General features: G+C 36.2%; 1 protein-coding gene across 2 annotated transcripts in view; it reads left to right on the plus strand.

The window, feature by feature from the left end:
- Positions 1-2308: 2308 nt before the first annotated feature.
- Positions 2309-18104, plus strand: part of LOC149557007 (SUMO-activating enzyme subunit 1B-1-like) — a 175453-nt gene continuing 159657 nt past the window's right edge. Inside the window, exons 1-2 of one of the 2 annotated variants that reach the window (XM_089831660.1) lie at positions 2309-2634; positions 2798-2895. In XM_089831660.1, coding sequence (XP_089687786.1) covers positions 2813-2895 — 83 coding nt within the window. In that variant the 5' untranslated portion in view covers positions 2309-2634; positions 2798-2812. The other variant, XM_089831661.1, reaches the window with a different exon arrangement.

The raw sequence follows: 18104 nt of genomic DNA on the forward strand, positions 1-18104 counted from the left end.
CTATGATATGAATTAAGATCCCATACACGTTCCCCAATCACCACTTCCTCGGTACTATGATATAAATTGTGTGAACAAATTACATAATCCACCACACTAGCCCCGTTCTATGTGTTACAAGCGAACATGCCCAATTTTGACCATCTAGCGACTCCATTGCAAATTATTAAGTAAAAAACGCCACATAAGGAAATCAATTCCTCTCCAAAATGATTGTATCCTACCAAAACTTATTAAAATTTGTGTTAATCAAATTTGTTAAATGACAACTTAAACTAATATTAGAGACTTAACCAAAGGTTTAATTTACAGAAACCAAAATAAAATGAAACTCAAATCTTTATAATAGTTTGCAATATATTCTAATTTACAAAACAAAAGATGTTTGTAATTTTGTAATATAGACTTGGCATAATTAAATATTTATCGCTGTAAAATTGAAAGAGTTCATTGACTTCAACCTTTTTAATTGAAGATCGATCCATCTCTTTAGTTAATGGACCAAAATCCACATGTAAGTAAAATTAAATGATTAACCCCAAAATTTAGCCTATTAAAGAACCCTTACACCAGCTAGAACTTGTTTGCACTTGATACGAGGCCTTGATGTCTATGAGATAGTCGAATATAGACTAGCACTTGCACCAACATGAGGTGCAATAGTTATGCCGATAGAAAGACATATCTTTTTTTATATACTAAGAAATTGAAGGGAGAGAAAATCGATTGTATTTCCCCTTATTCTCATTCACCTCCTTCTCAAGCTTCCCCTTTCTCCTTACTCCTTTTTGCCTTTCTAGTTTTTTTTGTTCTTCTTCATCTTCTCCATTCCTCTTTTTCTTCTTCTTCTTCTTCTTCTTCTCCTCTTTCTCCATTCTATTCTCTTCATTTAGTTGCACCGCTCCAATTTAATTTCTTCTTCTTTTTCTTTTCCTTCTTATTCTCTTTTTGCCTTTTCTTTTTCTTCTTCTACTTCATCTTCCCCTTATCCTTCTTCCTCTTGGCCTTTTCCTTCGCCACCTTCTCCTTCCCTTTCTTACTCATCCTTTCCTCATTTTTCTTCTTCTTGTTCTTCCCATTCTTTTTCTTCTCCCTCTTCTCTTTCGCCTCCTCCTCCTCCTCCTCCTCATCCATCTTCTCCTTCTCCTTGCTTCTTTTTTTCCTTTTTTCTTCTTGTACTACCTTTTCTTCATATTCGGTTTCTTCTTCTTGTTTTTCTTATTCTACTTCTCTTTCATCTTCTTCTCCATTTTATTGTCCCACTTCTTCTTCATCTTCTTTCGCTGTTCTTTGGAAGAGAGGGTGCCCTAGAGTATTTTTTCAAAATTCTCCTTTAGCTTCTTCTTCTCCTTCTTTTATTGTGCAGATGGAGTGTCTTATTTTTTTTTCCAATAACTTTATTGACTATGTTTAAAATCACTTTTATTATTTTTTCAATATAGAATGTAAACTATTAATTTTTTTCTTAACTACATCCCATCTATCCCTCTAATGATTTCATTATGGTGTCACATGTCAACAAATTTTTATTTTTTATTTTTATTTTTGAATATAAAAGTTTCCAAATTTTTGAATAATTTTCAAATATATAAAAATAGTTAGATAATAAAATAAAATTAGAATACATTTTTTCAGAAAAATCTATCTAAAGCATTTCTAGAAATATCATTATATAAGTGTGTTAGTTTCATTATTTTCTTATTTATACTATAATTATATTTTATTTAAAAAATTATTATATAGTCTAATAAATAAAGAAGTAAAGAATGAGATAATAATCAATATATTTGAAATAATGATCATTTTAAATAAAATATTTTTATCACAAATATCTAACCTTTGAAATTTTAAAACAAAATAATAATTTGAAATGGTTTAGTAAAAGTTATTTTATTCCTTGTTTATTTATTTACTTAAAAGTGGTTTTGCATTAAAAAAAATATTATTGTTCTCCATGAACTTGAACTTGGAGTAAAAATTGAAAAATAAATTTCCCTCAAATCCCCATCCTTATAGTGTTGCAAAATTAAGAAATGGTAAAGTTTAGTTATAGTAAAAATATTATTCATCATCATTTCTTTCAAAATAATAAAATAACATACAATTAGATGTAAATTTATTTTAATAAAAAGAAGTACCCCTTAAGAGATTTAAGCTAAGAAAAGCAGTGATATCTATGTAGAAAATTTGTACTTGAATTGACAGTTTATATAATTAATTAATTAATTTTAAAATCACAAAACTACTATCTATGACTTTAAAATTAATTAATAAATTATATAAATTGTCAAATGTACATTTGTTTGGCGATTTAGCCAAGAAAAACCGCTCTCGTTTCCAAAGGACTAAACATCGTAAACCTAATCGTTATGTAGTACCCCTGTGTAATCGTGAGGAAACCGCCAGCTCAACGATCAAATTGGATCATTCATTAACTTTTTTACTTCTACGAAAACCTCCAGCTCAACGACAACGATAGTACCTAATTGCTGGACAAATACAATTTCAATTTTTCACCCTTTTCTGCGACCACATTTTAATTTTGCCGGCGTCCTAAATATGTTAATCGGCTAAATATATTAACGTGTCTCCTTTACAAATTTTGATTATATATAGTTGGATAAGCTGTCTCAGGTATGACTTTCCTTTCCTCCAAAAGATCTCTCCTTTTTAGGTTTTGAACTCTCAATTCTCATCTTTTCTCATGATAAGCTGCTGCAAATTATGCCCCTTAATGTATGTTTCTGATGAATATCTCTTTTGCTTCTAAGGAGGATTCTTTGGTGGTTTTATACAGGGAATTGTTTACAAAATGGACGGTGAGTTGTTGACTGACCAGGAAACTGCTGTTTATGATCGTCAAATCCGCGTTTGGGGAGTAGATGCACAAAGAAGGTACTGAAGCCTTCCTGAACGATGCCAACTTGACATACGGTTTGCAAGGGAAATAGTCTTTTCATTTAAAATTTTTGGTATTAATATTGCTCACTTTCCAAAGTATATCATTGTTTATTTCTATTTGTTGGTGTGCTTGTAGAAATAATTTTATGAGTTTGACATGTGTTGGCAAAACCTCTAAAACAAGTGGTAAAGAACTGTACTACACATTTCTGTATCATAGTTTGAATAGCTTGGAATTTTTTCTAAAAATGGTTTTGTTCATTACAATGCAAATTTAGAGCATGGTCATTTTTCTTGGAGATGGGTACAATGGCTTGGGCTTTATTCCTTTTCCAGTTATCATATATTCGTTTTGAATGTTAAAAGTCCTTGAGGCGCTGAATCGTCTCAAGCAATGAATGATTACCCATCCATTAAAGAACTAATACTATTCCATTTATTCTTTTGCAAGCAATTCAAGTAATGCTCGTAGGCTTATTCTATTTATTCTTTTGTGAGCAATACTTCTAAATCTCTAAACGTTTGTGGGCTTATTTACGTTGAGGTCTCCTTCCATGGTCAGCTTTTTAGATCTTTGGATACAACATTCTGAATCAGAGGCTAGGAACTTTTTTTGGTCTTCATGAAACTTAATATCTTTCTCCTTAAATCTGCTCATTTCATCACTTCAGTAACTTAACCGTGGTGGCCAGGGCTCAATCATCATACCTGGCTTCTCAATGAGGATAATTTGATCATTAGAAAAAGTATATATAGGGACTTGCTTCTTTACGAGGACAAATGACCTGCTGCAATTTGATAAGGCTTAACTCATAGGGTGTGAAAATTTCCCATAGCCTTAACTCATAAAGTGTCAAATTTGATAAGGCTTAATTTATAGGGCGTCCAGTTTTGTATGTTTGCCCTTGTCTTCAGACCTGGAATTCCACAAGTACAAGCTACCCAACTGGAAACTACCTTCCAATAGCCTTCTTATCAAAGAGGTACATCATCTTCTGCTGCCTCAACAAAATCCTATCACGGCCTGCCCTTCATGTCTCCTCCAATTTGTTTGACTCATATATTCTTTGGGATATACGAGTCAATCTACTGTATTCAATCTATGGTATTCATTTATCATGGCTGGTTGGCAATTTGGCCTCAATTACATACACCAATTCGGAAAGTTCTTTTAGTAGTAGCCTTCTCATACATCACTGTATCTACCCAAATAAAAAACCTTAATGTCATTCCATCTTTTCCTAGCCAAAATTTTCTATTATATTCATGATGCTTATTTCTTGTTCATTCCCCTGTAGTTTGAATTTGTTAGGTACATCTGATATTGTACTTCATCTTCTGCTGCCTCCACAAAATCCTATCATGGCCTGCCCTTCATGTCTCCTCCAATTCGGTTGATTGATGTATTCTTTGGGATATATCAACTTCTTCTCCCTCAATGTACTGTATTAATTTGTCAAGGCTGATTGGCAATTTGGCCTCAATAACATACACCAAATCGAAAGGGCTTATAGTAATAGCCTTCTCATATGTCATTTTGTGTGTACAAATATTAAACCTTAGTGTCATTCCATCTTTTCTTGTTAGCAATTAATTTTTTCTCAATTATATTCATGATGCTTTTTTATTGGATTTTATGTCCATTTCCCGGTAGATGATAAGGGGATGAATGTGTTAAGAAGATCCGGTATAGTGAGCACATTATCAGTTACAATTATTAGTGGCATGCTAAACCTGGTGCCTATTATCACCACGTTTGAAGTTGCATTTCTTGTGGGCACATCACATCCTCTACCCATTTAGTGAAGGTAAAGTGAGCACATTGTCAGTTACAATTATTATTGGCATGCCAAACCTGGTGCCTATTATTCAGCAAGCATTCAACCACCACTTTTGAGGTTGCATTTTTTGTGGGCACATCACATCCTCTACCCATTTAGTGAAATAATCAATGGCTATTAATATTCAGTTGCGCTTGTCGCAAGATTGCTTCTCCTCAAACAATGTAAAATTTAATTTGTCAAGGAAGATTCCTAATTCATTTCTAAAGATTCTTAATGCCCAAACATGTCCTTATTGTTTGTAATCTTATTGCCTCACCGTTGGAGAGACTTAAGTCTAAAACAATGCCTAAAAGATTTTTATCAACATTGCACCAACTAAGTTTAATTTGTTAAAAATGGTCAACCAGCATTTCTAAGGTTGTGTCCGTTGAGCAAGACAAGGGTATATAAGGAAGAAGATTCCATTTGGAGGAGGGCATGGAAGGAGTAGAAGAGCATCAAATCGCTGAGTAATCAGATAATTTCACAAAATACATATATATTAATTTGCACTCCCTATATTTGTCTATGGTATGATGTATATGATAATGAATTGCATGATTTATTTTTCTCGATGAGAGAATAGATTTATCTATTTTAGTAATAATAATCAGAAGTTTTTAACAAAAACATGGCAAGATCTTGATAGTCACTTTAGTTCAGAAGGCCATGGCCAATTTCGTAGTCCCATACACAACAACCATTCTATGCACAAACTTTACTCTGACTATCCCTATAGACACATTGATAGACTGATCGAGTGAGCACTTTCAACTACTCCTAGAAACACAATGTTTGTAGGTGATCCAACAATACTCAACAATTAAATGATATCTACTACATTTTACCAAAAATGGGCATCGCCTAGATAATGCACCTATCTAAACCCTACTAGTAAACAAACATAATTCAAAGAACAACAAAAGAAAAAGCTTGAGGAAATTGAAAGGACCTCACCGACATTAAGCTTTCTTCGGCTTTCCCATAGTCCATGTTGTGAGGTTTTCACATCATCGCCCCATTGCAAATGGGGACTCCCTCTTTTCACTTGGCAGTAAGGTAACTGTCCTAGGTAGTCCTAGTTTAGTCTCCGAGTCTAAGAGATGAGTTTGAGCGACTTTGGATTGCTATGGAGTGTTGGTGTGTGTTTTATGACAAACAACTCAAAATAAATTACGAGGAGTACTCCTATTGTCTCTTGAACAAAATCCTCTAATGTGCTAAACACATAAACTGTGTGATCATAAAGACGACGTCAAGGTTTTAATTGTGTATGATTTTTTCTGTTTAGGATAGACTCTTGTGGTAGGATGATTCGCTGAAAATCTCTTAGGGGATTTACTCTATCTCTCAAGACTTTTCTCAACTTTTGGATGATGAATTCTTTTCTATTTTATTTTTTATTTTTTGGATTTTCTGGGTTTTAACACTTATGAAGATTAAGTCAAAAGTGCAAAAGATGAGGGTTCGAGAAGAAAATTCTAAACCTAAATTAATTCTGTGAAAATTGGAGCTGAGGCTGTAAAAGTTGAATCTGAAACCTATCCTTGCTATTACAATAATAGATAAGTTGTCTATTATTAGTTAATGGTTATCTATTGTAAATATCTAGTTAGCTTTAGTTAGCTTTCACTTTTTAGCTTTATCTGTTAGAATAGAATATTTCTATCCTTTTTTAATTGTTTCCTAAGGAAACATCGCTTTATTTTTTTGTATAAATTGACCTTTCGGTCTCTGTTAATAACAAGCAAGTATTTTACCAATTACTTTGTAATATGGTATCAGAGCCAATACTTCAAATTTTTTCGAAAATTTTATAATTTCTTTAGAAATTATTTGCTATAAAATTTTCGAAACTATTTCTGATTTTTTCTTTTTTTCTCAACAAATTGATAAGGGTTTTCTGCTTTGAGAAGTTCGTTGCTGGCTGTTCTTGACTAGGGTCTCAAGAGTCTGAAAAATTGAAAATCTGGAAGTTTTTGGAGGTCGTTTTTTCTGCCCCTCATTTGCAAAATGAGATTTCGTTGGTCATCTATAAATCGTGTCTAAATACCTTCAGGAGCTTACACCTTATGGTTTTTTGCAGTTGTTTTTAAGCACCATCGCTGCTGAAAACGAAACTGGACAAAATCGTGCCTAAAAACAACTCATTTGTTTTGCATAACCTTTGGGCGTTGGGGTTTATCAGCTAATCCATGTTCTTCTTCCTCCATACTGGCGTTAAATCCTTCTAGCATTGTTCGTTTGTTCATGCTGCATTTTTTGACCCGTTTTCAACATCATTTTGCTCAAAACTGCCATTACTTGGAGTTTTTTGCAGCCGGCTAGGGTTTTGCTCGAAACTCTAGTTTTTGACCTCAGAATTTTTTTGATCACAGATTCTTGGTGGGTTTTTTGAGAGCTTAACTAGGTTACTAGATTTTTTTTGGGTGCCTCAATTTTTGTGCCTCAATTTTCGAGCCAGCAGATCTAGAAAATGACAACATATTCCTTCTAGGTTTTTCGAGCTCTCTTTTGGGTCACTCCGATTTTTTTAGGTCTTTTGTTTTTAGCCTCGAAGAATGTGCCTTCACAGATTTTCATAGTTTTTCATTAAAAAAACGTGCCATGGCATCTTTGACAAACATTCTAGCATAACTCAAAATTCAATGGTCAAAATTATGGCACTTGGAAGCAGCGGATCATCGCAATTTTTGATATCGGAACACAGACCAACTTGTTCTAGGTGTTATGAAGCGTCCGACTTCTCCGGGTCTTGATCAAGATACGTGGGATTTGAATAATCGAGAGGTAGTAATGCTTCTCAAATTATCTGTGGCTGATGATCAGCTTTCTCAAATTCCATCCGGCAAGATAGTTGCCGAGATGTGCACACATCTCAAAGTTCTTCATGAGACTTTTGACAAAAGCAGAGCCTTTTTTCTAAAAAACACTGTTTTCTATTGTCATGGATGGGCGCACCTCGCTCCAGGTACACCTGAATCGGATTCAGGAAATCCGTGATCAGTTACTTGCCATCGGTCGCAAGATGGAGGAAGAGGATATTGTGCTTATCACTCTACGAAGTTTACCAAAATCTTATGAGCATTTTATCGAGACTCTCAACATCACATCTTCTGGTGTTGATTTGAAGTTCACTGATCTTTGCGCACTGCTGCTTCAGCAAGATCGGTGGAAACAACAGTTTGGTAGCAGCTCCAGTTCCACCTCTACAGAGCAAGCCTTTGCTGCGAAATCCTTTCAGAAGGATAAAACCAAGTTTCAACAACCATCTCAGTAGAAGTCTTCTGCTCAAGCATTAGATGGTTCTCGAAAGAAGAACATTCAACACAACTACTGCCACAAGTTTGGACACATGAAGGTTGAATGTCAGAAACGCTTAGTTGCACAGTCTAAGCAATTAGGTTTGCAACCCAAAGCAAACAGTGCAGAGCACACTAAGCAAGGGAAATCTGCCTTTTACGCCTTCATGGCTAAAAGACCTGCAGATCATGTGAAGTTGTCTACCTGGTACGTTGATTTAGGTGCCTCTCGTCATTCACTCATCGCAGAGATTGGTTTACTAACTACCGGCCTTATTCAAACTCTGTTATTTTTGGTGGTGGAGAAGAGTACATGGTTGTTGGTAAAGGCAACATTCAGATTCAGTCTGTTGGGAGGAATCTCATATTCCTTGATGTGTACTACGTTCCAGGGATGGAACTAAATCTACTCTCAGTTAGTTAGTTGCTGCGACATTCTCCACACTTGGCAGTCACCTTCAGTTCACATCAGTGTACCATCATCGATCGGGTGACTAAGTCTACTATTGCAGTGGGTCTTGAGGATCATGGTCTTTTCAGACTTACTGATTCTGGGGATTCTCAGGACTTAGCTATGGCTGCTTGACGGTCTTCTGTTAGCACACTTTGGCATCAACGATATGGGCACTTAAATGTGCATTATCTCTCACAGCTTGCTCGGGATGAGCTTGTTCTTGGATTGCCAGTGATTCATACTCAACAGCTTGGAGTTTGTGATGCATGCTAGGCTGGGAAGCAACATAGCACACCTTTTACCAGTGGTGACTCATGGCAAGCTTCTCAGGTGCTTCAGCTTGTACATGCCAATATCTGTGGGCCTATGGCTACTCCTTCTGTTCTTGGGTCCAAGTATTTTCTATTGTTTGTTGACGATTTCAATAGAAAAATGTGGGTGTATTTACTTAAAAAGGAATCAGATGCATTTCCTGTATTTCAGAAGTTTAAACCTTTAGTTGAAAAAGAGTCTAGGAAATCTATTATTACTCTTAGGTTAGACAATGGGGGGAATTTTGTTCTAATGTTTTCTCCAACTTCTTGGATATACATGGCATCAAATGCTAGTTAACCACACCCCACATGCCACAACAAAACAATATATTTGAACGTCGGAACAGGACAATCACCGAGATGGCTCTATCCATGCTTGAACACAGACATGTTTCAAAGCAGTTTTGGGCAGAAGTAGTTAACACTTTAGTTTTTTTTGTTGAACCGGTCACCCATAGTGGCGATCAAAGGTAAAACTCCGGAAGAGGCCTGGTTAGGTTTCAAGCCTAGAATTAGTCACCTGAAGATTTTTGGCTCCCTTGCTTTTGTTTGGATCCTTGATGCTTCACGCACCAAGTTGGATGCTAAGAGTCAGAAACTCATGCTTGCTAGATATAGCAGTCTTCACATAGCCTACTGCCTGATCGATGTTGAGACATCTCGTCTCATCTACGGTTGTGATGTAGTCTTTGATGAGTAGCGAGGAGCTTTCATGCCTGTTTCTCCTATTCTTGATCCAGCAGACCAGCCTATGCAAGCTTATGATTTGGGAGTTCGGCTTCCATTAGGTCCACTTGATGGGAGGGCTCTAGTAGCTACTGCAGCTCCAGTTATACTAGTGATACCTATACAAACACCTCTGGCTTCTCCCGTAGGATCACCTTGCTTTGTAGATGCTTCACCTGAGTTTGATCCAGATTCTTCTGATAAGGATCTTGCTGATCAAGCATCTCCTGGTACTAATGTTGGTCATTCTCCTATTTGGCCTAAGTGGTGGGCTAAGACACTTGTTGATCTTTCGTAATGATAAGCTCATTGATGGGAGAACTGCTCAGAAAAAAAGCAAAACTACAGATTCTGTTAACTTTGCTCTCATGGCCAACATTCACAGTGTGTTTAAACCTTAAACATATTCTAAGGCTAAAGGAATTCTAGAGTGGGAACAGGTCATGACCTCTGAACACCAAAGCATGCTGAAGAACAACACCTGGGTCCTTTCTGATCTTCCACTAGAGAAGAAACCCATTAGCCACAAATGGGTCTACAAAATCAAATACAAATTGGGTGGTACTTTGGATAAGTACAAAGCTTGTTTAGTGGCAAAGGGCTTTTCTTAGTGTTAGGGTATTGATTATGAGGATACCTTTGCTCCTACTACAAAGATGAGCACCATAAAATTAGTCCTAGCCATGGCAACACAGTTTGGCTGGAAGGTCTATCAGATGGATGTCAAGAGTGCTTAACTGAATGGTGATCTCCATGAAGAGGTCTACATGACACAGCCTCGTGGTTTCAAGGTTGCTGGTAAAGACCATCAGGTTCTTAGATTGGTAAAAGCTCTCTATGGCTTGAAGCAGGCCCCTTGGGCATGGTACATAAAAAATGATAAGTACCTCAGTGATCATGGTTTCAAAAGGAGTTCTTTAGACTCAAATCCGTACATCAAGACTATTGATAGTGACATCATCCTTCTGGTTATTTATGTGAATGATCTGATCATCACTGACAGTTTGACATCTTTGATTCATGGAATCAAACATAATTTATGCCAGTCTTTTGATATGACTGACCTTGGGCTCATGCATTATTGCTTAGGTGTTGAAGTTTGGCAATAGTCTTCTGGTATATTCCTCTCTCAGTCCAAATATGCTAGGGCCTTGTTAGACAAATTCCATATGCAGTATTGCAAACCTACATCTACACTTATGGAGAAAGGTCTCAAGTTATTAGCAAGGTCTGATTCTCCTTCTGTTGATGATACTACATATAGGCAACTAGTAGGCAGCCTCATCTGCCTCTTTGCTACTAGGCCTGATATTAGCTTCGTAGTCAGCTATATTTCACGCTTTATGACAGCTCCTAAGGCTGATCATTGGATGGCAGCAAAGCGTGTACTTTGTTATGTGAAGGGCACTTTAGATTATGGATTTTTGTACTCTCGAAGCTCTAATCCTAAACTTAGTGGGTTCATAGATTCAGATTGGGCAGGCTCTGTTGATGATAAAAAGTCAACCTCTGGATATGTGTTCAGTTTGGGATTTGGTGTAGTCCCATGGACCACTAAGAAGCAGCAAGTAGTTTCTCTTCTTTTCTACAGAGGCCGAATACAGAGGGACTGTTAAGGTAGGATTTGAAGTTGTTTAGCTTTGTCAAATGCTTGGGGACATGCAGATGTCACTAGCAGGACTGACTACTTTGTTTGTTGATAATGAAGGCGTTATCAAGTTAGCACAAAATCCAGTCTTTCGTGAACGAACCAAGCATGTGGATGTTCACTGTCATTACATACTACAGCTGGTTGAAGATGAGACTATAGATTTGCAGTATGTTCCTACCACAGATTAGACTGCAGACATTCTCACCAAGCCTCTTGGTCTTGATAAGTTTGTCAAATTTAGAGGACAGCTTGGTGTTCTAGATAGATTAACCATTAAGGGAGGGTATTACAATAATAGATAAGTCGTCTATTATTAGTTAATGGTTATCTATTGTAAATATCTAGTTAGTTTTAGTTAGCTTTCGCTTTTTTAGCTTTATCTATTAGAATAAAATATTTCTATTCTTTTTTATAGTTTCCTAAGGAAACATCGCTTTATTCTTTTGTATAAATTGACTTTTTTGTCTCTATTAATAACAAGCAAGTATTTTACCAATTAGTTTGTAATACTTGCTTTGTCAAATTCAACAACTCCACAAGGATGGTGCTATCTTCTGGGGTATTTAAAGATTTTCACAATAGAAATAAAGTATATTTCAAGTGTTCAAGCAAACCTTGCAAAAATAGTTGGAAATCATCCAACTACAAAAGGTATGAACATATTCATTCCACATAAAGATTTCTTGTCAAATTCTTCATTCAATCTAATGATCTAGAAAATAAAATCGACTATGATGTGAGAGACAAACCATACAACTCGCAAAAGATATTTTAATTCAACAACAATTGAATAATGAATTTACTCTAGCATTTTTATGCAACAATCTCTGAATCTCCCTTTACAAACAAATGCCTGGGGTTTATACAATAGTTCAAAAATAGATGAAGGTTCCAAATCATTTAAAGATTGGCAACCAAGATTGAGACGACTATACCCTAATTAGGGTTCACAATGATTATCCAATGAACCAATGAAAAATAAACAACTCAGATGGAGCGTTCTTCTAGAAAAGCTTCCCTTATCCTTTTCTTGATAACATATTCGGTGAACCCGGACACCTTAGGCATAAAATTATCTAATTGGTGGAGATAGGTGTTTGCCACCTCATTTTGCTCATCTCTTTGACTTTGAACAATTCTTCTTCAATTTTGGGTACTTGGCATTCTCTCCTTTTGCAATGTACTTCGATCGAGGATTTTGAACTATTTGGTGTGAACTTTGAAATTTGGAATATGTCTTGAGATCTTCTGTTGTACATCCATCCTTCTCTGTCTTGAAATTCTTCATAGGTGATTAAGTCTTTTATTGTGCATGCTTTCCCCATGACGAGTTTGCATTAGACTTGTAAAATGACATTTAGGAAATCGTCAATAACTCATGGAAAGTGACTTCACCAATCTTACCTTTAATGTGGAAATGGTCTCAAGAATTTTGGAAATGAAGGCTCGTCCCTGAAAATGCACTTTCACGATTAAATATTAGTAAATTTCCCATACTTAGGCAATTTTTACCATCGCTTCCTTAGTGAATCTTCTCTCTCCAAAATTCACACTTCTCTTTAGAAACTTATACTTCTTCTTTTCTATCAATAAACTTAACATTTTCCCTTTGAAAATTGGCCTTTACCTCCTTTCCACTTGGAATTTTCTTTAGATACTTTCCAATCTCAGCTTCAAATGGCTCTGGACTCCACAATTTTTGAACTTTTCTCTAGCTTAGATAGTGAATTTCATCTCGGTTGTCAACACTTGCCAATTTTCATCATGAGAGGGCAGACTTTGTTTTTGTGGATTTACTCTCAACTTTTTGTGGCTGATTTCATGAAGAGTGAGGAACTTCTCAACACTTAGTCAATTTGAAGTCACTCAAAGCTGAAAGGACTTTACTTGTGCTTGTGGATTTACAGCATTTTTCCTTGTTTGAAATCCATAATTTTCATCATGAGAGGGCAGACTTTGTTTTTGTGGATTTACTCTCAACTTTTTGTGGCTGATTTCGTGAAGAGTGAGGAACTTCTCAACACTTAGTCAATTTGAAGTCACTCAAAGCTGAAAGGACTTTACTTGTGCTTGTGGATTTACAGCATCTTTCCTTGTTTGAAATCCATAATTTTCCACAACCTTTTGGGATTATTCACAACTTTCCAATGGATTGGAATGAGGAATTTTTTACAACCTTCCAAGAATTTTCACAACTTTATTTGAATGAAATGAGGAATTCAACGTGGATAAAAACTAGGAAATTTTTCTTCTACTTAGGCACAGCTGACTATAGATCAAGGAATTTCCTTAACCAATTTTTTTCCCTTAGAAGTTCTCACTCCAAGACAGATTTTGATGACATCGAGGAATTTCCAACGCACTTTATGGGCGGACTTCATTATGCTTCAAGGATCCTTCACATTCTTCGTGTTCAAATGTCTCTTAGATTGAGGAATTTCCTCAATGCTTAGCCGAATTTGTAGTCATCCTCTAGCCCGATGGGGCTTGGCTTTGAAACAGGAACTTTCCATGAACAGATTTCATTTAGAAACAAGAATTTCCATGAATTCTTGAGCGGAGTGGACTTATGTGGATTTGAGAATTTCTTCACTATATTTTTCTTAATGTATTGACATCTATCTTCTGCAAGAAAAGTCTAAGTTAGGAAAGAGAGATGATATTTACGAATGCAAAGTATGGAATTTTTATTATATCTTATTCTAAATTCTTTTTGCATCCCTACATTGAAAATTCATCTTCAGACCTTTAAAACTTGAATTTTCAATCAAGAATTAGGATTGAAAGTATGAAAAAGCAAGGATGAACGCATTGAATCTGCCCCAAATCTTGAATTTGGAATGAAATTTCCCTTCAAATCTGCATAAACTTTGTCGACTTCTGATTGGACAGAAATTGAAAAAACTTATAAATTGTAAAATGCACCTAGGGGTTAGCTGATTCCCATAAACAGCACATTTAAACAAGAATATGGACCAACTGACAAAGCAACTCAGCTTTCTACACTTTGAACTCTTCAAAATTCAGGTGGTTACACCTAGAATTAGATCCATTTTTTATGACAACATCTCTATTCTAATCCTTAACAAAGCAGATAACAACCCCAAATTCTTCTGCACTTATACAAGATGAAATAAACACGTGAGAGCTAATCACACCATTTACTTACGCATAAGCCAAGTGAGGGTTAACATTTCAGATCTACATTTTCAAATGAAATAAAAACGATTTCAATTGATTTTAAGACTGTGAAGAGAAGTAATCTATGATTGATTGTAATAACATAACCAGTGCCCTATCCATTGAGATATATCAACTCAGATCATACACCATGACTCTGTGATCTATCTATCTACCTTTTAAATGGAAATCATTTAACACCATGATTCCTCTTCTTAAGGTAATCCTCTCCTGGAAATCTACAATTCTGTCAAATCACACTAATCATTTACTTAATCCCTTGGATCAGCAACAGAGCATAATAAGACATACAATTTAAAAGAAACTGCAACTGTGATTTATAATCTAGGTTCATAAAACACAAAAAATCATAAGATATCACAAAAGTAGACAAGATTCACTATGATAAACTCCTTGCAATGCTTTTGTATTATTTTCCTTCAATTTAATACATCAAAAGGTATGATCAGAACTCAAAATAACACTAACAAGCCAGCACTATGATTTCATTAATTTCTTTTCAATACAAGCATAAGTACACTAACTCTTGACACAGACAGAGAACAGACCAAAATAAAATTTCAGACCCTTTTTCCCAGTCTTGGAAATCCTTTTATGATGAAGGATTGCAACAAGCTTCAGATCTGGGAGGAATGACTCATGTCATGTTACAATTGGACACAAAATACTTGTTACAACAAAATACTGATCAAAAGGAATATGTCTGCAGTTAGCATCTCTGAAGAGCTGATGTTGACATTTTTGGCAGTCGTGACTTTATATTCATTTTCCTTAACTGCATGTTGTCTTTAAAACAAAATCTTCCTCATGTTTGTTGCTGCTTTGGTGGGCCCTCAGCAGATGAATCATCAACTACCGTGTATCTTTGTACCCATTCATATTCATCATCATTTGGTCATTTGTGTGCCATGATTTGATCAGTCACCTGTCTATAAGGGGTGTACCTGACAGTGCACTGTGTGACGTCTCTTTCAAAGTTCTCATAATAAAACCAAGAGTTAACAAGCTTGCCTATACAAATTTCAAAGAGTTCCATATTCTGATCTTTACTGATCTCATCTGCCAACTCATATATCTATGGCCTCAGTTCGCCAATCTGCAAACGGTCTTACATTCTTGTCTTTGTCCAAAATGGGAGGCATCAACGTGTCATTAAACCCATCAAAATTGTCTCTCAGTTCAATAATCCTAATCTCAATATGCTCTGGCAAAATTGTAAAACTAGTTAGTGATCTAACTAACATTTTAGTAGGAATAACATTGAGTAGTCTAGCATTATCTATCCTTCCACATGCTTCTATCATCTTCATTTTCTCTACCCTCTGGACCCACTTCTCAAAAATAGGCTCAACAAATGCTCCGTCACTTTCAAATTCACTTATGGACAGATGAATCAAAGAATAAACTTCATGAATTCTGTACATCCTAGAGTTTATTTTTTCATGCAAAAATAATAAAGCAGCCTGAACCATCCCTTTCTTATTAGCTTTAAAATCTTTCTTCTCTTGTTCTCTTACCATTCTCACTGCAGTGATCTCCTTTTGCAATGCCTCCACATCTTTATCTTTTCCAAGAGAAACTTGTTGCATTGGCACAGGAGGTGTTCTTTGTATTGCCTGTATTAAACTCAATTTATTTGATGGGCTTGCCACATCTGTCTCTGCTGATTTGGCAGGTTCAAGTTCTACCACCCTCTTTTCCAATGCTTCCACTTTGGGCTATGAAGTGTGCAGAGATTAGTTTTTTCCTCGTATGCTTGGAAGATGTGTCTATACTTCAGGGTCAAGTCATATTTCTTCTCAGATTGCTTGGCAATATCATCAATATATGTGACATGATGTTTCAACCCACCAGTGCCATTTCTGAGTCTGGCATCTCCAACTCTTTGCAAAATGACATTTCCCGTTATGCCAATATCCTTGTGAATGATATCTCTTTGTGTGCTGGAGGAAGAGAAAGACCAAATTGCCAATGTGGAATAATCCTTGCTGTAATGTTTCCTTCATAAGCTTATCTGTTGGCCTTGCTTCAGGATGATGTGTTTTTATACTCTGTATGACTGAATAAAAAATGATTGCATCAGATATATCCATGTTTGGCAAGACTAACATCCCTGATCCATGAACCGGCCTTTTACCTCCTTCAGGGGTAATGGCATCAAATCTCTCCATCATCTCATCCTCAATTTCTTTCATAATTTCTTCTTCCTTAGCATCAGGCCTTTGTGCCATTCTCTCCTCCTTCATTTGATGGTGTTCTTGTGCATGTTTCTGCCATAGGAATTTCTTGAAATGGATGGATTTGACAAACTTGTTGTCCTCCATGAATTCTTTACAAGCCTCTATTCTAACTTCCCTAGGCATTAAACCTTTCACGTCCTGGGAAGATACATCTGATCTCTATATCAGATTCTCCGGTTTCAATCTGTTTTCCTTTGTCTTCACCAGAGGTTATTATTACACCCTTTTGAGTGCCTTCTTTCTCAAGCAACAAATCATGATGATTCCCTATTGGTGAAGGAATATGAGGTGGGCATGAAGGAGGAGGAGAAGGTGATCTCCTCGGTGGATCCATTGCTTCCTGCCGTTGATAAATCATAGGTGCATTGGGCCCTCTTGTAGATCTTTTTCTCTGATACACCAAGAGTCCACCATCTCCCTTTATCTTCTTAGTTGCCTCCTCAGGTTCATCCTCAGGTTCTGTTTCATCCCTTGGTCTTTTTTGTTCAACCTCCTGAGGTATCGCATCTGATGCTTGGAGTAAGAGGTCTAGGCCTTTTGCAGATTCATTAAATGTGATCTTTGTCTTCTTTGATTTTCCAAACATCTCCTTAATAGTGAGATAAATGTCAACAAAATTGTTGAAAAGGACATGCATTTTCCTAGTCATTAGTTTAATAGATAAGAGTGGATCATACTCAGGATCAAACTCTTGTATCTTATATAGCATATCCTCAAAGGCGTACCACTTTCTTTTCTTCTTATCTTGGGACTCGAGATCAAAAACATTCTTAATTATATCCTCAGGGAAATCAAACTCATGATAACCTCGGGGCTTCAGATTCACCCTTGCCATTAACATCTGGTAGAAACCCTCTAAATCATTCAACCTCATGGTGCTGACTCCCATCTTATAAGGCCTGAACAAAGAATAAATTTCCTTCCACCCTCCCTTGACCATTGCAAAGTGGTGGAAAACAGTTGGGTCCAGGAAGAAGGCGCCCTTGCCTGCTCTAACAGGAAGATCAATATCCTGCAATTCTCCGATTTGCCTTATTATCTCTAACCATCCAATTCTCAAGGGAACAATTTGTGGCATGACCAAACACTCTGAAAACTGTGGTATGAGGGTAAAAATAAACATTTCCCAATTGGTGAGACAAGGGAGGAGCAAAATCATAATCAGTTGGCCTTAAGAAAAGTATGGGAGGACCTGGGTCCGCTTCAAATAATGGTGTGATCATCTGTCTTAAAGCCCCTCGAAATTGATTCTCAAACAGAACAAAACTAGGCTCATTCCAGTCAGGTGACATAATGGTGGACCACAATTGCACTGGTAGCGCCTCATCATCTTTCTCAAGTTCCAATGTCATATACTTTCCAAAGTTATCCTTGTTGTAATACAAAATCAGGTGCATAAGCAAGGAGTACCAAGGACATTCTGGTACCTCTCCTTTGTGTAATGTTGTCAAACTTTCATTGATTTTCTCAAAGTAGAAAGCATAATCATATA

This window comes from Cupressus sempervirens, chromosome 5 (genome assembly GCF_028749045.1).
Source record: "Cupressus sempervirens isolate cs-2001-9-10 chromosome 5, ASM2874904v1, whole genome shotgun sequence".
Classification (NCBI taxonomy): domain Eukaryota; kingdom Viridiplantae; phylum Streptophyta; class Pinopsida; order Cupressales; family Cupressaceae; genus Cupressus; species Cupressus sempervirens.